The sequence below is a fragment of the Canis lupus genome, chromosome 9 (genome assembly GCF_003254725.2).
Source record: "Canis lupus dingo isolate Sandy chromosome 9, ASM325472v2, whole genome shotgun sequence".
Lineage (NCBI taxonomy): Eukaryota > Metazoa > Chordata > Mammalia > Carnivora > Canidae > Canis > Canis lupus.
Window position 1 is genome coordinate 20,796,919 of NC_064251.1, and position 23,526 is coordinate 20,820,444.

The following is a 23,526-nucleotide window of genomic DNA, read 5'->3' on the forward strand; positions in this document are numbered from 1 at the left end:
CTGTTCTTTTATTTTTTAAAAAAGATTTTATTTATTTATTTGACAGAGAGAGCACAGTTGCACAAGCAGGAGGAGCAGGAGAGGGAGAGAGAGAAGCAGGCTCCCTGCTGAGCAGGAAGCTCTAGGCAGGACTGGATCCCAGGACCCTGGGATCAGAACCTGAGCTGAAGGCAGATACTTAACCAACTGTGCCCGTTGGCAGTTCTTGAAGGCCAGTGTTTCAAGTGTCTCCGGATGCCTGGCCTCCCCCATGTGGGTGCAGGAATGAGGAGGGGAGCACTGAGCACCCTGCTTGAACCCCTTCTTTGTAGGTGGCGGAGGGCAGGCCGGCCCTGACTCCAGTGACATGGTGGCTGAGTCCTACCCTGAGGGAAGCTGTCATTTCTCATCCTGTGGCCTCAGAATCCAGCTTCTGGTGATGGGCAGCGCTCTTCCCTGAGGATTCTCAAATTTGCTTCTTCATCTCATCTGCATGTCAGATTTTAGGAAAGTAAGAACATGGTGTTATTTGGAGCCCTTTCTTCACCTTGTGCAGGTTCCCCATTCCTCCATACTCACGGGAGAGGGTGAGGGGCTCTGGGGAGAAGCTGAGAACTGGCCAAAGCTCCTGCGCCTGTCACCTAACTCTCCCCAGCCCCCACCCCTTGCTCAGCTCAGCTTTCCTGACCTAGGGAAGATACACCTGCAAGGGTCCTTCTCAATCCCCTGGGCAGGGTTCCTGCTGGGAAGATGGATCATGGGGTATTTTTGCCCCTGACTTGCGCAGAGATGCTTGGCCCCCTCCTTTGGGCTGCCCAACTGTCAATATGGACTCTTGCTCTCTGAATTAGTCCTCCATCTACACTTTATTTTTTTATTTATTTATTTTTTTCCCATCTACACTTTAGAGCAAGGCTCGGTGACTTTATTCTGTCAAGGAACAGAGAGTAGATATGGCTTTGAGTGTCATACATGCCATCTTCCCTACAATTATTCCACCCTTCTGTTGTAGCATGAAAGCAATCGGTCAATATGTAAACCAATAAGCAGGGCTCAATCTCACAACCCCGAGATCGTGACCTGAGCCAAAACCAAGAGTCGGATGCTTAACTGACTGTGCCCTAGATTTTTTTTCTAAGATTTATCTTTTTTTAATATATTTATTTATTTATTTATTCATGAAAGACACAGAGAGAGAGAGAGGCAGAGACACAGGCAGAGGGAGAAGCAGGCTCCATGAAGGAAGCCCGATGTGGGACTCGATCCCAGGACTCCCGGGGCACCCGCTCAACCACTGAGCCACCCAGGCATCCCTAAGATTTATTTATCTATCTATTTATTTGAGAGAGAGAGCACGCACGTGTGTGAGTCGGGGGAGGATCAGAGAGAGAGGGAGAGAATCCTCAAGCGGACTCCCCACTGCATGGAGACCCTGAAATCATGACCTGAACAGAAATCAAGACTCCAATACTTAACCAACTGAGCCACCCAGGCACCCCGAGGCTGACAGATTGGATGGAAATTGAGCCAACTAGGTTGTGTTTTTCCTTCTATTTCCTCCAGAGCCCCAGACCCCAGGAAGGCATTTCCTAGGGAACAGGCCAACTGTCTTGGGCACAACCGAAAAGTCTCAAAGGAGTCTCCTCATTCTGGAAGAATTATTGCAGCCTTCCATCCAATGTCTTCTTCTTCTTTTTTTTTAAGATTTTATTTATTTATTAATGAGAGACATACACAGAGAGAGAGAGAGGCAGAGACACAGGCAGAAGGAGAAGCAGTCTCCATGCAGGGAGCCCGACGTCAGACTCGATCCCAGGTCTCCAGGATCAAACCCTAGGCTGAAGGCAGCGCTAAACTGCTGAGCCACCCGGGCTGCCCGCAGCCTTCCAATGTCTTGAAAATGAGAAGGGAAGCAGCAACTATTATAATCGCTGTGTGTGTACACACATGCACATACATGAGGATCCATAATCCTTCCTTCTCTGACAATCACCTCTCACCTCTTAACTGGGCCCTCCACTTCTCTGTCAAAAAAGGTAGAGTCCCTTAGATATCCCAATAGCCATAGCACACTGGGTTCTGGGGGCCTCAAAGCCAACTTTCCTAGAATCCAAATAAGCCTGGCCACCAACACCCAGTGAATGAGACAGGTCACTCCCTCAAAGCCAGCAAACCAGAACCATGGCTGAGCAGCTACTGGTGTATTCCCAAACAGCATGCAGAACTGGGAGGAATAGTCAGGATGGGCTGAAAAGAGACCTGCCAAGGCCAACGGGCCTCCTTGAGAGGAGTTCTCAGGTGACTAGAACTCAGCCCCTCCCACCCTGGGTGCCTTGACCCCAAAGCTAGCCCACCACTGCCCACAGGTCATGCTGCCTCTCCAAAAATCAGCCCATACATACACTGGGAGCCTGAAGTGGAGGAGGCAGTGAAGTGAGGGTGTACAAGGAAAAGGGGACAGCCACATGCATATATATGCACAAACATACAAAGACTGGCTTGTTCCTGTTAACTTGGCATCACAACACATTATCTCTAATGCTCTCGCTCCTACATAAGGTCATTGACCTCAAGAGCCAAGGGAGATCTTATTATCCCCATTGTACAGATGAAGAAATTGATGTTCAAAGAGATTGTTTGACTCACCCAGATCACAAAGCCAATCAGAGGCACAACCAGGAGTTGGATCTGGGCCTATCTCAAAACCCATGGGCCTAAGCAGAGACACCAATTTTTTTTCTTTTAAATACTTAGGTATTGGGGTGCCAGGGTGGCTCAGTCAGTTGGGCTGCAGACTCTTGGTTTCAGCTGGGGTTGTGATCCCAGGATCCTGGGATGGAGCTCCATATCAGGCACCTGGTTCAGCTGGGAGTCAGCTTGAAGTTCTTTCTCTCCCTCTCCCTTTGCCGCTCCTCCCACTCGTGCACCTGCGTATGTGCACGTGCATGCATGCTCTCTCATAAATAAAGAAATCTTTAAAAAATAATAAAAAAATACTATGGTAGTGGTAGTCAGGATAAAAAAAAATCAACTCTGGACTTCCTCTAAGTTATTTTATGGTTTCTATTGTTTGTATTTTTAATTGTATGGCAGGTGGGACACCGGGCACAACCATCTTAACGATACACAGAACAATCTCCAGAAATTCTAGTCCAGCTGCACAAATTGCTTCTTGAACTACCTGTTCCCTGGTTGTGCCAGGCTCTGTCAGGGATGAAGTTTATTTGGCTCGTGATACATTCAGGCCTCCTGTGCTCACAGTCCCACACCATTTGTGTAAACAAAGGAGAGGAGATGAATGCACGTGTGTGAGGTCTGTGTTTGTTGTATATAGATACGCATGGTCCACGCCACCCAGAGCACCCAAGAAACTAAACATCTTGGCTGCCTCTAGGAAGGCCAAATGGGTTGCCAGGGAAGCGATTATAAAATCTCACCAGATAATATTATATGACTTTGGAATTTTGTACCATGGAGATGTCTTACCTATTCAAATAAATAAATAAATAAGTGCTTTGCAATGTTTACAACCTCGTTTTAAGGAAAAACAACATAAAATGTGAATCCAGTAGCTTCTGTGTTCAACTCTCCCGACATACCTGGGACAAAACAAAAACAAAAATCTGGTAACTGTCTCGTAGCAATGCAGAGAGAAAAATACAGAGCACCCAATACAATTTAAGGCTCAGCAAATGAGATTTGTGCAGAATGAGGATCCAGAGGGGGAAGCCAGGAAAGCGAGAGGGAGGGAACTGGGCAGAGAAGAGATCTGGTACCAAGTAGGGAGGCGGGGGAGGGGGCTCTGGAGGCCAAGCCCCTCCCAGTGTAAGTTGGCAGTGGGGGTGGGGGAGGGAAGGGGGGGGAGACATTTAAAGAGAGAGGAGCCCAGCCGGTGATTCCTGCCCTTGAGATACACCAGGAAGTCGAAACAGGGGAAGAAGGTGGAGCCATGGAGAACCAGCCCCTCGCACATCACTGGAACTTCAGGGGACCCTTCGCCAATCTGAGACTTGGTTTCTTTGTCTATAAAATGAAGGGTTTGGCCCAGAAAGATCTCCAGGTGCCTCACAGCTCTAATATTCTCTGATTTGATGGCTGCAGCCTTCTGCAAACGTGCATAAAATAGATTAGTTTTAAGCAGTAGTAAAAACAAAACTGAAAATCAGATTTATCATTTTAATTAAATATACTTTACATTCTCAATTTCTAGGGAGCAAAATGCAACCCCCCTATCAGTTTTCCCTTCATGGGAGACATTCATGTCTGATGCACAATTTAAGAAAATGCTGAAACACCCCCTAAGAAGATCCACGATTAACAAGCCCCTAACAGGTATTTCTTATCAGGAAAGTGGGACTTGTAGGGAGAAAAAAAAGAACATAAAAAGGAAATGTCAGGGAGGGAGGGTCAAGTGGGTCAGGGTACGAAGGACTAGAAATCAGCGGCTAGGGACAACTTGGTTTTGTCTCCTCTCTCCCCTCAGAAGTAGTAGCTAGCCCTGGGAACTGAGTGGAGCTTGCATGGGGACTCCAGAGCCGGGAGTGTTTGGTCCTCAGCCCCAGTGACATTTGGCCAATCGCTCTCTGAATTTTAGAGTGCTCAACTATTACAGGGACCTAAAAACATCAACTTCAGGGCCAGCCCGGGTGGCTCAGCAGTTTAGCGCCGCCTTCAGCCTAGGGCCTGATCCTGGAGACCTGGGATAGAGTCCCTCGTCAGGCTCCCTGCGTGGAGCCTGCTTCTCCCTCTGCCTGTGTCTCTGCCTCTCTCCCTCTCTCTCTCTCTCTCTCTCTCTGTGTGTGTGTGTGTCTCATGAATAAATAAAATCTTAAAAAAAAATCAACTTCAGGGAGTGCTGGGCAAACGTAGGAGAATATATCCTAAAACACTTAGGAAAGTGATAAAGTGTAAAGCGTGTGTGCAAAAACTGTATTTTGGAAACTCAAATTGGGATCCAGAATGCCTGGTGCCCTCTGGTTAGATACCACATCCTCTCGGCATGCTCTACCAGCCTTCCTCCCCGCCACGCACTTTCTCCACCCAGGCTCTTGATCCCCACGGAGAGAGAGAAGAAAGCTGAGCTTCACCCAGTGGGGGGGAGTGTCATTTCCTGGGCTCTGGGCTCCACAGTCTGGGGGACCATAAATTAACAAATATGGTTGTAAATTACCAGATAACTCTGGGCTGGGGTCACCAGCAGGATAGATGAGCATCAACAGAATTAAATCTTCAGCAAGGGCTCCCTGAGTCACAGGGAGCCCTTGGATGCCTGCGGGGGTGTGGGAGGGCAGTCAGGGGCTGGGGGTGACAGAGGAATTTGTTTTGAAAACCAAAAACACTCAGAAATAAAATCAGGAATCCCCACCGCCACCACTCTTCCCCCCCACCAAACAGTCCAGAGTGAGTCAAGTGCCTAGGCCTCTGCCAGCTGGGGCATTCCCTGCCGCAGCCGCAGCCAGTCGGGGCATCCCCCCCAGGTGCCCATTATTCGTGATGACAAGAGCAAATAGAGACACTTGCATCGAACTGAGGAGAGACTAAGGGAAATAAGGGGGTTTAGTCTTTAAAGAGAGAAATTGCCTTTCCTGGGTAGAGCCCTGCCCAGTAGGAGCTGCGGCCCCTCATAATTCAAGTCTGCACTTAATTAAAAAGGGGAGCATCCTGGACTCTGCTCAACTGGCACCAGTTCCATTCTAATCCTTTAGGCTGCTGACATTTGTCTGTTTGTCTCTCTTTGACAGAAAGGCAGGGGGGAATCAAAAGAGAAAAACAGTCTTCTACCCTGCTGCTTTCAGACAGGGTCTGAACTTGAGCTGGGGCACTTGGTCTGTAACTAGAGGGTTGAAAGCTAAATTAATAGGGGAAGAGACAAAATAGGTCAAGGAAGGTTTTGCATTTTGGGGAAGCCCCAAGTGGCTGCAGGCAGCAAGTATGAAAAGCTGAAGGCACCAGCACCTTCTAAAAATAAAAACTACTCTCCTCAGAGCCCGGTGGGTCTCTCTTTGGCCTTCCAGATTCTTCCCAGCATCAGGCTCAACCTTTCTTCCTGGGACAGTATTCTAGATGAAAGGAAGACACATGTATTCAGCCTTGTTTAAAAATAATAAGATGAAAAAAATAATAATAATAAGATGAGGGCAGCCCTGGTGGCTGAGCGGTTTAGCGCCACCTTCAGCTCAGGGCATGATCCTGGAGACCCTGGATCGAGTCCCACGTCAGGCTCCCTGCATGGAGCCTGCTTTTCCCTCTGCCTGTGTCTCTCTTTCTGTGTCTCTAATAAATAAAATCTTAAAAAAAAAAAAAAAAAAAGATGTTAGAGGCACTTGCCTGGCTCAGTCAGTAGAGCATGTGACTCTTGCTCTCAAGGTCATGAGTTTGAGCCCCATGGTGGGTGTAGAGCTTACTCTTAATTTTAATTTAAAAATTAAAAAAAAAAATATATATATATATAGAGAGAGAGAGAGAACTTACTTAAAAATACAGAGAGCTAAAAAAATAAAAAATATATAGAGAGAGCTTACTTTAAAAATATATATTATATATATATATAAATATATTATATAATATTAATTCTATATCATATATTAATAAAATAAAATATATTAATAAAATACTAAGCCATGGCCCCTCTCCTCAGCAAAGCACATACATGCATGCATACAGAGATTCAGGCAGCTGGCTTCAGAGGCAAACACAGTCATAAACCCTGGCTTCAGAACTCCTATGCTTTGAGGCAGCAATGTGAAAGTGGGCCTGGGAGTAAAGGACAAAAGAAAGCCCACAAGTGGCACTTTGTTGGTGGTGATCCTTATAATTATATATTATATATATCTAACCAACAAAAAAACCAAACCAAGCCAGGGTGGGGCACCAGGATGGTTCAGTTGGTACAGCATGCGGCTCTTGATCTCAGAGTCATGAGTTTGAGCCCCAAAGTGGGTGTAGAGATTACTTAAAAACACTTAAAAATAAAATTGAAATGCTCTTCACTGGATTTCTGACAACTTCTTATACAGCTCCCCAAAAGATGGCTCCCCAGGAGGAATCCTAAAATCAGCCCTTCCCAGGAATTGGCTTGGCCTCATGGAAGTCACTGTGTCCATCTCTCTACCCTTGAGAATATCACAGCTGCTACACTGAGATAAAATTCTCTCCTGGAAACTGGAATCTCCCACCTCAAATTCCTGACTGCCAGCTCCATCTCCCCCCTCCAACTCCCATGCCCCAACACTGGCAGTCAGGCTGGTGTGATCACCTTCTATTTTTCCCAAGGTTCTTGAGTATAACCCACTCTACAATACCCAAGAGAAAGAGAGGCCTGGTCTCCAAGTTCTCATTTAAAAAAAAAAAAAAAAAAAAAAAAAGATATTTATTTATTTATTTATTTATTTATTTTATTTATTTTAGAGAGAAAGTGTGAGCAGTGGGAGAGACAGAGGGAGCAAGAATCCCAAGCAGACTCCTTACTGAGCACAGTGCTGGATGCGGAGCTTGATCTCACAACCCTGAGATCAGGACCTGAGCTGAAACTAAGAGCTGGAGGCTTAGCCAACTATACCACCCAAAACACCCTTCTAAGACTTCATCTTTTGGAATTTCTCCTGAGACAGCTCTCTTCTACCAGGGTGCCCTCTGGAATTAAGACATCAGCTTTACCTGTACCTTTCCTCTTTAGCCCGACATGCTCCCAGCCAGATGATTAGAAGTAGGGCTCCCTCTTCTGTGGAGTCTCAAGAAAGGTCTCAGGCTAAGTGGAAGGTAGATATGAACAAGGGAAGCAATTGCACACACACCACCCCCCAAATATATCCTCCAAAAATCCTTCCAACCATTTTTAAGGTAATATATAGTGACAAGATGTTTTTTTTTTTAAGACCTTATTTATTTATTCATGAGAGACACAGAGAGAGGCAGAGACATAGGCAGAGGGAGAAGCAGGCTCCCCGTGAGGAGCCTGATGCAGGACTTGATCCCAGGATCCCAGGATCATGACCTGAGCCAAAGGCAGACACTCAACCCACTGAGCCACCCAGGTGCCCTGGCAAGATATTTGTAGACACCATCTATGATGAAGGCAATTAGCACAATGGTTCTTTTTTTTTTTTTTTTTAAGATTTCATTTATTTTATTTTATTTTTTTTTATTTATTTATGATAGTCACACACACAGAGAGAGAGAGAGAGAGAGAGAGAGAGGCAGAGACATAGGCAGAGGGAGAAGCAGGCTCCATGCACCAGGAGCCCGACGTGGGACTCGATCCCGGTTCTCCAGGATCGCAGTCAGATCGCGCCCTGGGCCAAAGGCAGGCGCTAAACCGCTGCGCCACCCAGGGATCCCGATTTCATTTATTTATTCATGAGAGACACAGAGAGAGAGAGGCAGAGGGAGAATCAGGCTCCATGCAGAGAGCCTGATGCGGAACTCGATCCTGGGACTCTTGGATCATGCCCTGAGCCAAAGGCAAACGCTTAACCACTGAGCCACCCAGGCATTCCAGCACAGTGGTTCTTGACTTAAAAGGTGGAGGAGGTGGGGAGATCACAGACCTGCTCTGGGATGACCCCCAAAAAGCCATGGCCCCTCTCCTCAGCAAAGCACATACATGCATGCACACAGAGATTCAGGCAGCTGGCTTCAGAGGCGAACACAGTCATAAACCCTGGCTTCAGAACTCCTATGCTTTGAGGCAGCAATGTGAAAGTGGGCCTGGGAGTAAAGGACAAAAGGAAGCCCACGAGTGGCACTTTGTTGGTGGTAATCTTGACCCACCAATCCCATGAGGATGACTCCATGACTTCCCACCCCTACTGCCTGACCCTGATCTGATTCAGTAACCCTGGTGACAGATCTAGTCTAAGAGACACTAAAGGGACAGAGGACACCACTTGACCTTGTTTATCTCATCCATCTGGCCTTATGGAGCTGTCTCCCTGGGTTACCTTCTAGGTTCTACCCTTTATGCCATTGGGACTCTAAGCTCTTCCAGACACTGAGGAAGCCAGACTTTTGAAGACATTTCTTTCCTCCCCTCACAGGTTGGACAGGTCACCCAGTGCCCCACCACTACACTCTGATTGTTCCTAGGCCTCCTTATCTGATCCTCTCCCTTCTCTTTGCAGCTTAGTGTAGCTCTCTGACCAAGCCCCAGGGTGCTTTTATATGAATATTTGCATATCTAAAACCCACATTGACATTTTATAACTTAGACTCCTGGGAAACAGGTCAGAGTCCAGCCCCAATATACTAGAAAGAAGCATTTACCTGGGCAACCCCTTCCCAAGGTGTGTTGGGGGAGCACCAGGAACTATGTTGTGCTTCGTCAACCACCTATGTGTCCAAGAGATGACTGTAAATATCCTTAATCTGGGTGTGTCCACGTGTCCTTGTCCGGGTTAGGAGAGTCCTCAAACCAACCTGTTTTGTGTTCCCTCAATGTATAGTCTCTGTGACAAAGAGTCTGTTGGGGATGTCCTCAGTCTGTTGAGTGGACCCCTGGAGTAGATGTGTGTTTGCCCATGAGAGACTCCTAATTCTGGGAAACAAAGGGTTGCAGAAGGGGAGGTAGGTGGGGGAATGTGGTAACTGGGTGATGGGCACTAAGGAGGGCACTTGATGGGATGAGCACTGGGTGTTATATGTTGGCAAATTTAATTTAAATTTTAAAAAAATTTAAAAAGGAAAAAAAATTGAAAAAGGGACGCCTGGATGCCTCAGCGGTTTAGCACCTGCCTTCAGCCCAGGTCGTGATCCTGGGGTCCCAAGATCGAGTCCCACATCGGGTTCCCTGCATCAAGCCTGCTTCTCCCTCTGCCTGTGTCTCTGCCTCTCTCTCTCTCTCTGTGGCTCTCATGAATAAATAAAGTCATAAGAAAAAAAGACTTTAAAAATTATTTTTAAAAGATGTGTGCTTGCAAGTCTTCAATTTCCTCATTTGTAAAGTGGAGAAGACACCTCACAGGACCACTGTGAAAGTTAATTCCAAGTCAAGCACTGGACATGCTCAGGAAATGTTGCTTATCATGATGTGATTTCCAACAGAAACCTCTGGCCCCTCTATTCCTTCCTTTCCCTAACAATCTCAAGGCTTGGAAGAGGCTGGAATGTTCCCGCTGGAGATGTCGCTGCTCCTGGGTCCAGCCTGGGTGTTGAATCAGAGGCCAAGTGATAGCAGAGCCCACGGCAGCAAGTGGCATTTTCTCTCAGTCAGCTTGCTGAGCCAGAGGAAGACGAGGGGCAGGGCTTTCAGCTGGGACCCCGGATGGGGAATAGAAACGGAACACTTACTCCTCAGAGAGCCAGAGGCCTTCCAGAGAAATGCTAAAGCTCAGAACCCGAGGACACCCCTAAGAGAGCCCCCACCTGGAGTGCCCGCTCTGGGACCCACAGGAATCTTCTTCATCGTCATGGAGACTGCAAAGGAGTGGCCTTCCTGAAGAATCTTCTGTCCTCCTCCCCCACTTCTTTGGGCCCTGAGACACAAGCTCCTCCCTAAACTGGTGCCATCCAGCCCAAAGCTGGGATTTGCTGGGGCTTGTCTCTCCTTTTCTGGGCAGGGTTCCTGCTAAGCTCGATTAGCTTGGTCTTTATTGCACCTATTCACTGAACTAGTATTTCACAGGACCCTCCTAAGCTTGAAACAGCTGGGTAAGATTTTAAGAGACAAATGAGACCCCCCTCAGGACCGGGAGAATTCTCCATACTTAGGGATGACTATACCTTGAGGCAGCATGAAAGACACCTACAACAGAGATACAGGCAAGAATGTTGTGTGGTTCTTAAGGAACTGACTCAGGTTATCTGGAAGGCTTCCTGGAGCAGAGGGATAATAGACATGAGCCTCAAAGAATAATTCCTCAGAGAAGTTTATTTTCATCAGCCCACGATGATCTGGAATGAGCACTAAATAAAATAAATAGCCCTAGGTGCTAGCTAGAGGTTTGGTGTTCTAGTCTCACTTCTAATCTTCAGCACCCAAAAGAGCTTACCAGTATAATATCCTTCTCTGAAACCCTGCTGCCTCATCTGTAAAGAGGAGGTGTTAGATTGGACAAATTTTGTGCCTTGTTTTATATAAACTCTCCAGCCAACATAGGGTCCAAAGTCACAACCTCAAGATCAAGAGCCCCACTCTACCAGACTGAGCTAGCCAGGCGCCCCAGATTAGATGATTTTTGAAAGCAACCCCAACTGGCCTGGGGTTCAGCTAGTGTCTAGTGTGCACCACAAGTAAGCAGGGGACAAATTCAGGCTCTCCTCAAAGGAGTGTATGCACTGTAGATCCAGAGAGCATCTCAGAAAGAAGGCCTGGGGGGTACTTCATGTCCTGTGTGCCCGCATGACTACAGCCTAAACAGCCCAGCTCTTATCAGGTGTCTGCCTTGGTCACAGCTGCCTCCTGGGGGTACCCAGCACTGTGTCTGGCACAATAAATGTTTATTGACCAAACTGGTGAATGACTGAGGGACCAGAGCCTATGACCAGCTCTTTTTTTTTTTTTTTTTTTTTTTTTTAAGGTTTTATTTATTTATTCATGAGAGACCCACAAGGAGAGAGGCAGAGACACAGGCAGAGAGAGAAACAGGCTCCTCGCAGGGAGCCCGATGTGGGACTCGATCCCCGGACCGGGATCATGCCCTGGGCCGGGATCACACGCCCTGAGCTGAAGGCAGACGCTCAACCGCTGAGCCACCCAGGAGTCCCTGTGACCAGCTCTTTAACTGAGTCCCACCCCCAGGTCATCAGATGCCTTGGGGCTTTTCTCCCTAAGATCTTATGTTTGCTCTGAAGATTAAGAGGAAAGATGGCTGAGCGGGAATTGCGCTTTCAGAGGTCCATGCGGGGCCCTCCGGTTTCTGCGGCAATCAACAGAAAGTGGGTCACAGAACAGCTCCGCAGAGCAGACCCTTGAGGAAAAGCCTGGATTCCGTGCTAACTTACATTTATTGAGGGCCTACTGTGTATCAGTTGTTGTCACAAAGCCTTAATTCATTTAGCTGTGGCCTCAAAGAGCTGTACGGGGGGATGTGGGAGATTGGGGGCTGTAAACTCCAGCTGCGCTGAGTTACCGCAGCCAAGTCACCACCCTTCCCTGAGTTTTCCTTCTCAATCTCTGTAAAATGGAAACAATAGAATCACTTCGCCAGGTTATGGGAATGAAATGAGCACGTGGAAGCGGAGCGCTTCATAAATGCTAGTTATTATTGTTCCTCTGGGCACAAGTCCGCTCGCCTCCCCGCAGGGCGCACACACAGACATGTTCACACTCCCACGTACACGCAGATGCAGAGACGTGTGCAGACGCCAGCCGGGCCAGCCCGAGGAGCTCGCCGAGCTTCGCACAGGGACACGGCGGAGCCCCGCGAGGAAGCCGTCGGGCCCTCGGCTTCGCTCCTTTTCTCTCAGCTCTTTATGAATGAACTCAGGCCGCGGAGGAGTTTATTTTTTTATGAATGGGAGCCCGAGCCGTGAATGAAGCCGGGAGCCAGCCCCTGCGTTCTGATTGGCCCCCGCCTCTGGGAAACTCCGCCCCCCCACGGCCCGGTCGGGCGAGTCTCCGGATTGGCGGGCGTGCCCGGCCCTAGGGTTTCATTCACAAAAGTCAATGAAACAAAGGGAACGGGGTGGTGGGGGGGAGGTAAGGGAGCCGAGGGAGGCAAGGAAATGCACCAATCAGCGGCTCCCCCGGGCTCACAACTGTCGGCGGCGCCCGGAAAACAAGCCGGTGCGCGGGGGACCCGGGGCCGGGGCCGCCTCGCTCCGGCCTAGCCCCGCGGCCCTCGGTGAGGCCCCGGGGCCAGCTCGCGACCCCCCGCCGCTCCAGCTCAGACGCCCCGGCCTCAGGTGAGGCTGCGGGAGGGGGAGGGAGGGAGAGCGTCCGAGACTCCTCGCCTCGCCGCCGACACACGCTGCGCTCTCTAACCGCCGCCTCCGCAGATTCTAGGGCGGGCGGGGGGGGTGTGGGAGGCGCTGGGATTCGGGGTTGGAGGGGGCGCGGGAGTTGTGGGCGTGCGAATGGTGCGCGCCTTACCCGCTCCGCGCGCGAGCGCACACACACACACGCGCACACACACACACACACACACACACACACACACGTCTTATGTAACCGAGCCTGGGCAGAGCAGGGCTGCAGAAAGCAGCCGAATCGGCAAGCCCGGCGCCCAGGAGCAGGTGGGACCTCCTTTGGCGGGAGGGGAGTGGTGACGGCGCTCAGCTCGGCAGGCGGAAACCTCCCCAGCGCCTGAGTGAGTCGGAGAAGTTTTGCTGTCGGACCCGGAGCCCCGGACTGCCCCTCCCCGCTGCCCTTACCCGCCCCCACCCCGCTGCCTTCCCTGGACGGTGTGCGAACGCAGCCCCCCCTCCCCAGGTCTCTGCCCCCGCGCGGGGCCCGGGCGGTGCGGCCGGAGGGAGCGGCCGGATGGAGCGGAGGATGAAAGGCGGATACTTGGACCAGCAAGTGCCCTACACCTTCTGCAGCGTGAGCTCCGCGCCGGCCTCCACGCCCGCCCCCGCCCTGCACCCCGCCCCCCCAGCCCTGCCCTGCGGCCCCAACGGGGCCCAGCGCTGCCCGGCCTCTGTGTCACCCCGGGACCCCAGCCCCGCCCCCCAGGCCGGGGGGCCTCAGGGTGACCCGGGGGCATTCTTCCCCTTCCCCGCAGAAATCGCCCGGAAATGGGAGCTTGCGCGAAGCGCTGATGGTCCCGCAGGGGAAGCTCATGGACCCGGGCTCCCTGCCGCCCCCCGACTCCGAAGGTAAAGAGCCGGAGAGAAAACCGTGACCCTCCTCACTTCACACGCCCCGAGGGCCGATCCTGGAGCCACCGCCCTGTTCCCCAAAAGACTCCCCTCCAAGGGACTCTTGATTATTCTTGGGCCCCTACCCTCAAGGAGTGTGTGTGGGAGGGTCACCCGGCTCTCTAGGGCTCCCTCCCTCTCACCATCTCCTTCATCTCACCTCCAATTCCATTATTCACTCCTCAGATCTCTTCCAGGATCTCAGTCACTTCCAGGAGACGTGGCTTGCTGAAGGTGAGTAGTTTTGTGACCTTTTCTATTATTGGGGTGGGGGATGCTCTCTACCCCTGATGTTCCAACCTAACCCACTTCTCTGTCTCTGCCCAAAGGAGCTCTCCAAGGACCCCCCCCAGCCCCCTTACTCCCCTCTCTCCCCAGCGCCCAATGTGGACACTTATATTGATATTTATTTTCTCTGCCCTGAGCCAGGCTTGTGTAACTAGGCCTGGGGATGAATCAGACCATTGTGTGGGGTATTTGCTTATTTGAATGGAACTTGGCCCCAGGCCCGTTTTCCTGGTTTTCCTGGTTGAAATTTTCATTTGCAAAGTTTGTTTGGCTGCAGCCGCCAGGCCGAGGTGTGTGTTGGTGTGTTGGGTTGGGGAGGGGGGCGGATAAGGGACAGGAGGATGAGGAGAAAGAGCAATTAATTTGTAACCTATCTTCAGGAGCTGCCAAAACATTGATTTTCACCCCCTTGGTTTCTCTTCTTCTCAACCCCCAGGGCTAAACAATTTACTGTCTGAGCCAAAAGCACAACAAAAGTTTAAATAATTCTTTTTTGCAGCGCTTTGGCAGAGAGGGCCCTGGGCTCACCCCTCGCCCCCCCCCCCCCCACATATCCTTGATTGTAATTCTGATGGCAAGTGATCCTCCCTCCTTCTCTCCCGAATACCTCTGCCCCAGGCAAATTCCCCCTACTTTGGCTTAGGGTATTTGCTGGGGGGTTAGCCATGAGCTGGCTGAGGTGGAGTCTGGAGTGGGGCCTCCTCTGGATAGGGAGCTGTGTTCTGAGGGTCTTCTGGTTGGATCCCTTGGTGCGTTTTGGTGGGGCCTCAGGGTGTCGCTGGTGGGGTGGCAGGTAGAAGGCTTATGTTTAGACAGTCTGCGAGGGAAGGGTTAATACCCCCATCTTAGGATCCCTTTATTTAAACACTATGAAAACCTAGAAACCACTATACTAGGAACCCCCTTCTAAGGGCTTTTCTTTAGGATTTCCGTAAAGGATATCCCTCCACCTGGGTATCATTGGTCATTTTTTAAAGCTCAAACCCAGCTCCTCTGGAACCATCTTTAAAATTTAAAAGCAGGAGGTAGAAGGCAAAGACCCCTGACTAGATCCTTAGAGTAAGACCATCTGTCTTGACTACCGTGGTAACCCCAAAATATGTATATAAGCAGAATGACTATTTAGCATAGAGCAAAAGCTCAAGACATGTTGTGAAATTCGTGACCAAATGGCTGGCTATATGGGTACCGGAGGGATCTGGGGATCCGGGGGGTATTGCACACGCCTTCCCCGACTCTGCAAGCCCTGGGCGTCCAGCTCTGAGTTAGGTACAGAGTATATACCCAGTCTGCCCATCCTCCTCCCGAGGTTCCGGACCGGGCTGGAGCTGAAGAACGCAGAGGTGTCAATTTCCACGGTCTCTCAAAGACTTCCTTTCCCAATGCCTGATTTCTCTCCGGCTTGCCAGGCTTCTTGTCTGTCAGCGGAGGGTCCCTGTGCTTCCCACAGTGGGCAGCTCCCAGGGCTGTGATGTAGGGGTGGGCTGAGGTTGGCATGTTGGCAGCAGCTGGTCCATTTTTGCCTGGGTCTGGAATGGGAAGGGGGTGAAAAACGTTCTCTCCACCTTGGAAGCCCCACCCCTTGGCGGTGGGGGTCTGGAGATTGTACGTGTGTCTATCCGCATGTGTCAGTGTGAGGGGTGTGAGGGCAAGTGTGTGTGTGTGTGTGTGTGTGTGTGTGTGTGTGTGTGTGTGTGTTTCATGCTGCTGCCCTGGGAGTCCCTGTACATTTAAATCCAGTGGGTGGGGAGGTGGGGGTGGGGATCTCCTTGGTTCCCTCTCCTTCCTTCTGAGGGAGCAGCTCAGGTTCCCAGCTGGCGATGGATGGCCAGGCCTGAGAGGGGGATGCTGAGGCCACTCGCTCCTTCTCACTCTCTCTGCGGAGACAGATGCAGCTGCCGGGGCCCTGTCCCCCTGCACCATCCCAGCACCACCCCAGCCTCCTCTCCTGCCTCTTCCCACCAGGTCAGTGATCCCCACGGCCCAGAGGGAGCTTTGGGGTGGTGGGGAGGGGACTAGTTCTTTTGGAAACTTGCCAGTGGTGGGGTGCATCAGGAGGAATGGGGGCCGGAACCCAACCTCCCCACCGCAGGTTTGATTTTTATCTTTTTAAAAGCCCCAGTTTGGAGAGAAGCAGTGGATTCTTGTAGTGTGGGTGGGGCTGTGAAGAATTTGGGAAGTGCCAGTTTGGATCCACAAGGATGGGGTTGTAGGTTCAGTCTGGTGCCTAGACTTATTTAGGGGTGAGTGTCGGTGGGGCTTTGTAGACAGCTTAGACATCTTTGGGTTTGAGGTTTTTCTAGATAGTTGGGGGGGGGGTATAAATAAGGCTAAGAGGGTGTGTCTGTTTCGGGTGCCTGGGATCTGTTGAGTTGCTACAGAAAGGATCAGTCTGCTGTAGGGAGACCGGAGCTCAGGCTGGCTGAGCTCAAGCTGTGTCTGGTTAGAGTCAAAAATGTGCTGCTTCTTCTGGCTTGTTGGGAGCCCTTGGGAACCCTCAGGGACAATGACTTTGATCTATTTGGTAGTAAGGAACATTGAGTCTGGGCCATGTACGTCCTTTGTATGAGGCTGGGGTCTATAACGTAGAGTCTGGATTCACAGAAGCTCTGTGGGTAGGTTGCAGGGGTCCTTATGCCCGCCCTCCGATATTGTGTGGAAATTGTTAGGGGTGCACCATACACAAAGGAATGTGTTTTTTTTTTTGAGGAAGAGAAGATCCATAGGTTTTATGAGATTCTTAAAGGAGTGGGTCTGTGTTCCCCCTTTCAGAAGGTTTACTGCTCCCAAATCTTCCTCCAAGGTCTCCAGTCCCTTTGCCCTTTGGTCTCCCCCACTCCCACCCCCATCACATCTACAAGTCCAAAGAGAGAGCTGGTGTGTGAAGGGTGTTCACGGAGGATATGTTTTACCCGTGTGCTGCCATAGAGTAAAAAGCAAGTAGGTGTGTGTGGATCCGTGTGTATGCACGCTGGTGCCTCAGCATGTCTGTGGGACGAGATGGGGTTAATCCCCTCCCCCAGTTTTTCCTAGCTACAATGCCTCCTTCTACATCTTTCTGTCTCCTCCCCTTCCAGAAGGCTCTTGGGGACAAATGTCCCTCCATAGATAGAGAACTGGTTCCTTCCAGTACAGAGACTGCCAGGGTGGGGGCAGGGTAAGGGTGAGAGACAAGGCCAGTGGTGACACAATGGAGCAGAAGCTCTGGAGAATGCCTCCCCCGCCGCTTCCAGTGGACTCCTAAAGAGGCCCCTTCACCGTGTGATTGGACCCCAGGAAGGGGAGAAGGTGATGAGGCATATATGGTGTAGATAGATGGCCAGCCTGGGGTGGGCTGAGCTGCTTGGCTGTTTTAACCTCTCATTTTTTTTTTGAAGCCCAGCTTGGGAGGCTCCCTAAAATGCTCTCTCTGAGCATTATGCTGGCGTGGCCCTTTCCCCATCTCCTAAATCATCTGCCATGTCCCCAGGCAGATAAGCTCCACCTCAGTGCCAGGATGGAGTCGGGGGCAGACCCTGGCACACTAGCTTGGCAGCCAGAACTTAGCCAAGTCAACAAATAAATAGAGTGGCATATTCTCAAGACCGAACATGGTAATTAGAAATTCTCCTGCTCTCCAGGAACTTGGGGCTTGGTGTTACTGTTCCCATCTCTATTCTTGTTGGCAGTCTCTGAGTGAGGCCCTATCCTGTCCCTTTGGTTTGAGAAGCCAGTGTGTTCTGGGGAGGGGCCAAGCAGTGATTGGAGTTCACACCACAGCCCATTTTTGTCTTGGCTGATTTCTCCTGGCCCTGGGAAGAGGATGGACCCTCTTACAGGGTATGATCTGTGTGCTGGGGATAGCCTCCTCTGGGACTGCTGGGGTGTGGGGGTTCTGGTCAAACCTTCAGGCCTGAGGTGGGAAGAAAGGGAAGCTGACCCCTAGGGCTCTGTAGCATCATGTGAACTGGCCTATGACTGGCCTGTGACGCCAGCAGGAGATGCCCCCAGCCCATTACCTCAATGGAAACTGGCGGTTAATGAAGCCCCAAAGGGGGCCCAGAATGCGTCAGCCTCCCCCATGTTCTACACCTCCCCTGCCCTCGGGACCCTCCTTGCCTAGGTAGCAGCAATGGAAATGTTGCTCATCCTGCTCCCATCACCCCCATCCTGCTAACTTAGGGGGTATCGCCTGTGGCTGGGTCAGAGGGCACATCAGGGATGAGTTTGGCCTTTGTGCCCCTGAGCAGATTTTGCTCCTTTGCTTTATCCAGTGTCTCCCAAACCTGCCTCTTCTTAAGAGCCACACGGGGTGCTTGTTAAAAGTATAGATACCTGGGCCCCAACCCAGGCTTATGGAATAAGACTTCCAGGGGTGGGGACTGGGAACGTGTGTGTTCTATTTGAGTAAATTCTATGCCCAGTGGGGGGCCCGAATTCATGACCCCAAGATCAAGAGTCATATGTTCCACCTACTGTCTGAGCCAGCCAGATGCCCCAGGAATGTGTCTTTTTAACAACATCCTAGGGATTCTTGATTTGGGTCAGTTTGGGAATGGTTGCCTTTGTGCTTTGGTCGTGCTCCGAACAGAGCTGCCTGTGTGTATTTGCCAAGGGACTTCGTGTCCTACTCATTTTTCAATCACTTTAGAATAGTTTTCTGCTGACTTTTCGTGAGTTCTTTAGCTGCTGGTGGCTTCTGATTCTTAAACCCCTAAGTCCAATCCCTCTGTCAAGAAGTCAGCTACCTATGAATGTGTATTTAAAGCACTTGATACCTCTGTTATTCAAAGCAAGTTGATGAAGAATCCTGCCAAGCAATTGATCACAGCCTAAAGTATCTCTCATGAGATGTGGTTTCTCTGGAGGGAGTAACTGCTCTATGGTGACCCTGTGTGTGGGAGGGGGAAAGCCCCCAGGGAGAGGGAAGAGCTGATTGGTTAGGATCTCTTTCACTCTTTTCCCAAGTCCACCAGAGAGGACTCCCAGGAGGTAGACCCTACTTCCTTGTGCTAGGGAATCCAGACAGATAAAGCCCCTGCCCTCAGGGAGCTTAACTTTCATGTAAAGAAGGTAGACAGCAAACACATAAATGAAAACATATTAATAAGATGCTTAAATAAAAAAAATAAGATGCTTAAATAAATAAGATGCATCCAAGGGTGCCTGGGTGGCTCAGTCAGTTAAGCATCTGCCTTTGGCTCACGTTGGGATCCCAGAGTCCTGGGACTGAGCCCCACATAAGGCTCTCTGCTCAATGAGGACTCTGCTTCTCCCTCCGCCTCTCCACCTTCCTCATTCTCTCACTCTCACTCTCTCTCAAATAAATAAATAAAATGTTTTTTTAAAAGATGCATCCAGGGCAGCCTCCATGGCGCAGTGGTTTAGCGCTGCCTGCAGCCTGAGGTGTGATCCTGGAGACCCAGGATCGAGTCCCACGTTGGGCTCCCTGCATGGAGCCTGCTCCTCCCTCTACCTGTGTCTCTGCCTCTCTCTCTCTCTCTCTCTGTGTGTGTCTCTATGAATAACTAAATAAAATCTTAAAAAAAAAATGCATCCAGGTAAAATACACATACTAGGGCAAAAATAAACATGGGTTGAGATAGGAGCCAGGAGGGACCACTTTGGTGTGGGTGGTCAGAGAAGACATCTGTGAAAGTGACAAAGTGGCCAGAAAAACAGGCAGGCAAAAGTGTGGGGAAGAGGAAGCAAGAGCTCTGGAGAGGAAAGGCATGGAGAGGCAGGCCAGACCATGTGGGGTCTCAGAGGCCAGCCAAGAGGAAGAATTTGGGGTTCGTGCTTTAAGCAAGGAGAGAAGGGAGTGGACCTCTCTTACAGAAAGACCACTCTGACAGCTGTGTGCAGCACCTGCTGTAGGAGGTGAGCCTGGAAGGAGGGAGTTCCAACAGAGGCTCTGGCTGAAATCGCAGGAAGAAACTTTGGAGACTCTGGGGAACCTGTCAAGGCTAGGGTGTGTGTGTGCAGAGCTATGAGTGGAGGTGTTCCCCAGCCATCTCCTTGTGTCCTTCATACTTACCGCCTTTCTCAACTCTGGTTGTTTTATCCATCAGTTTCCCCATTGTCCACTCCGAGATCAGTCTCCTTGGCTTCAAGCCACTCTCTTCCTGGACTATCCCGAAGTTCTTGCTGTCTACCCTTCCCATTCCTGCTTTGATCTATTCTTGAGAGAGGGGCAATAGTGGCCAAAGTTCCTGGAGTCAGGGGAGATACTTAGCTATATGCCCACCTGAAGGAGTTAGAGAGGGCAGGGTAGGAACTAGAAATAAGGGGCTCCTGGGTGACTCAGTTGGTTAAGCGTCTGCTTTGTCTCAGGTCGTGATCTCAGGGTCCTGGGATCCAGCCAGAGCCCTACATTGTGTTGGGCTCCCTGCTCAGTGGGGTGTCTGCTTCTCCCTCACCCTCTGCACGTGCCCCTCTTCATGAAAAACACTAGAAATAAAGCCTGAATGTCCAGGTTGGAGGCCACGGATGAACTGATAATCCAGCCTAACCCCCAAACCCAGCCCCGCCCCCTCTGGCGCCCTGGGAGTGTTTCTCAGACCTCCAAGTTTGGGAATCTCTCTCCCCTCTCTCCCCTCTCTCCTAGCTACATGCTGAAGACATGAGGCAGGGTGACCTGTCCCTGTCCCCAGCCACATCCTCTCCTACTGTCATCCTATTCACCTCCCTTGAGCCACCCTCTTTTCTCCATTCCATCTTCTTTCCCGTGTTCTGGATTTCACCCAGGAAGTTGTATAAAACACGGATTCCTGGGCCCAGCCTGCATTCAAAATCTCCTCCCTATGTTATTCTAGGTCCATAGGATGTCTCTGTCATTCCTGCCAATCCCAGATGTGACTGCTGGGAGCTCTCAGAGGGAGCTTTGTGAATTCTGAGGGGCAGGGCTGCCTTCACTTCCGAAAACAGAGGGAGTAAAGACAAAGCATCTAGGAAAAGATGCTGGAATCTGCTCAGACAGGTTCTGGGAACTTGGAGTGTTCCCTCGAGGGTCTTCAGAGCCCTGAGATGGAGGGCGCTAAGACCTGGGTGGGGTTGCTATCGGTCCTTGGAAGACTAGTTTTCCCTTTGGGCTGGTGCTAATCTGCAGGGCTGTAATACCGGTGTCTCCCGGGGGCTGCTGTCCAGGGCTCCCACCCAGACTCACCTCTGAACTCTCTCCACAGCCCAGGTACCCGACAGTGATGAGCCTTTTGTTCCTGATTTCCATTCAGAAAACTGTGAGTGGAGGGCCCTGGGTAGAGGGAATGGGGAGTGGGGGAGGGCAGGAAATGAGTCATAAGGATAGAGAATCACAAAAGATCAACTTGTTCTCTCCCAAAGAAAAGGGGGAAGAACCGGGGCTCCCGGTTCTTGGGTTTGGACTCCCAAGGCCAAGCCAGTAACCGGGAGCTGGAGACCTTGGTTCAAATCAGAGCCTGCCTCGTCCTCTCTGTGTGGACACACCTGCGAGTGGACGCTTCTTCTCCCTGGCCCTCCATTTCCTGATTTATTTTATTTTATTTTATTTTATTTTATTTTATTAACTTAATTCATTTCCTGATTTCTGAAATGAGGGGTTTGGACCAGTTCAGCAAGGTCCAGTTCTATCCTTCTAAGTTACTTTCATGAAACTAAAGGGCAGGGGACAATTTTGCCTCCCAGGAGACACGTGACAATGTCTGTAGACCTTTTTGGTTGTCACACTGAGAGGATGCTACAGGCATTTAGTGGGTAGAGGCCAGAGATGCTATAAACCCCCTATAATGCTCAGGACAGTCACCCCCGCCAACAACAACAAAAATGATCTGGCCCAAAGGTCCTCAGTGCACTGTTGAGAAACTCTGCTTTAAATGTTAGATCCTCTGTTCTCAACTGTCTTCACCATTGAAATGAAATAGGGCACAAATAATGGAAAACAGCAGATAACTGAACAGTTAGTCGTTGGTGTTGGACTCAATGCAGTAAGAGGGAATCTCACACTCGCTGGGAACCAGCTCTGTTGCTCCTTCTGGTCTGGTGACTGGGGTTTGTGGACCCAGCAGGGGCCACAGGAAAGACCCATGTTCTTCACAGATAATTAGGAGCATGTGCTTAATGTTAGTCCGCTGACGTGCAAGTGGGCTAATATCCAACCTGAACCAGAAAAAGAAAGATTCTTTAGAGTACCCAAGAAGAAAACATGTCTGTCCCTTGGAACTTTCCAGGAAATTCCTGGAAATACAGGAAATTCAGGAAAACCACAGACCCTAGGCTGGAGGTGCTCACTCTCCTACAAAGGTGTTGGGGGGGAGGTGTTGGGGTTGTAGTAAATGTGGAATTTTAGACAGTTTCTTTGGTTAATATTGGACATTGACACTAGCCCGACATAAAACTAGACGTGTGTTAATAGCCAAACTGTCCTTAAAAGCGTCTGCACCTGAGTCTCTGAGAACTGAGACCCAGGGAATCACCCAGCTGGTCCTCAAAGAGCAGAAGGTGGCAGGGAGCTCTCCTTGCCTCTTCCGTGACCCCCTCTGGCCTTGCTCTGCCTCCTCCCACCCTGCAGTAGCTTTCCACAGCCCCACCACCAGGATCAAGAAGGAGCCCCAGAGCCCCCGCACAGACCCGGCCCTGTCCTGCAGCAGGAAGCTGCCACTCCCCTACCACCATGGCGAGCAGTGCCTTTATGCCAGGTGAGCCCCAGCCCGGCCCTGGGGGAGGGGAGGGTGGAGGAGGAAGGACAGGCAAAAGCAGCAGTTTGACGTAAGTTAGACAGCGAAAAGGGTTTCTGAGCCCCTGTAAGGTTGCCGCACAGCTCAGGTTTCCCTCTGAGTGGTTGGGAGGGAGACCACAGCAGTGGGTTCAAGGGGTGTGTGTTGAAGGCCTGGGTAGAGCCTCCCACTGGGAGGAAGCCACTGGCCTGCTGGCCACAGAGCACAGCCCAGTTGCCCTGGGCTGGGGAGAGGCATTCTCAGGATTACACGACCATTCTCCAGATTGACAAGAAAGGAGAAATTCCCTTGGGGCCCTGTCACTCCTACTGTTCCCTTCCCTGCACGCTCTGTTCTTCCTTCTCTGAGGATAAAAGGTTCAAAGATGCTCGCCCAGCTTCTCTGCCCCCTCACCCCCGTCTCCCCCTCAACTCCAGTGCCTATGACCCCCCTAGACAAATCGCCATCAAGTCCCCTGCCCCCGGTGCCCCTGGACAGTCGCCCCTGCAGCCCTTCCCCCGGGCAGAACAACGGAGTTTCCTGAGATCCTCTGGCACCTCCCAGCCCCACCCTGGCCATGGGTACCTTGGGGAGCAGAGGTAAGGACATCCACAGAACCTGTGGGCCCAGGTCTTCCCCAATCCCTGAGTGTTCTCCAGCTGTCCCTGAAGAGACCTGGTGTGAGGGGAGGTAGGGAAGAAGGGACGTTGACACCCCCCCACACACACATGCACACGCACACACCAGAGCCCACTCTGCAAGCCTGGGAGTGGTGGGCACAGGGATGGCTTAAGTT

The 23,526-nt window shown here is 50.9% G+C and overlaps 1 protein-coding gene and 1 long non-coding RNA gene across 7 annotated transcripts in view; one reads left to right on the forward strand and one right to left on the reverse strand.

The window, feature by feature from the left end:
- On the reverse strand, positions 1-14,136 carry LOC112655182 (uncharacterized). Its single transcript, XR_003133573.3, has 3 exons — positions 13,934-14,136; positions 3,466-3,578; positions 1-468 (listed from the first exon to the last, which is right to left on the reverse strand). It is a non-coding gene; the product is annotated as an uncharacterized LOC112655182 (long non-coding RNA).
- The window catches only part of ETV4 (ETS variant transcription factor 4), a 15,415-nt gene continuing 4,529 nt past the window's right edge, over positions 12,641-23,526 (forward strand). Inside the window, exons 1-7 of one of the 6 annotated variants that reach the window (XM_025440141.3) lie at positions 12,641-12,819; positions 13,346-13,456; positions 13,638-13,731; positions 13,960-14,007; positions 21,225-21,278; positions 22,586-22,712; positions 23,168-23,329. In XM_025440141.3, coding sequence (XP_025295926.1) covers positions 13,397-13,456; positions 13,638-13,731; positions 13,960-14,007; positions 21,225-21,278; positions 22,586-22,712; positions 23,168-23,329 — 545 coding nt within the window. In that variant the 5' untranslated portion in view covers positions 12,641-12,819; positions 13,346-13,396. Of the gene's footprint in view, positions 12,820-13,025; positions 13,224-13,345; positions 13,457-13,637; positions 13,732-13,959; positions 14,008-15,950; positions 16,027-21,224; positions 21,279-22,585; positions 22,713-23,167; positions 23,330-23,526 lie in introns of those variants that run through there. The other 5 variants (XM_049114035.1, XM_025440139.3, XM_049114036.1 and 2 more) reach the window with 5 other exon arrangements.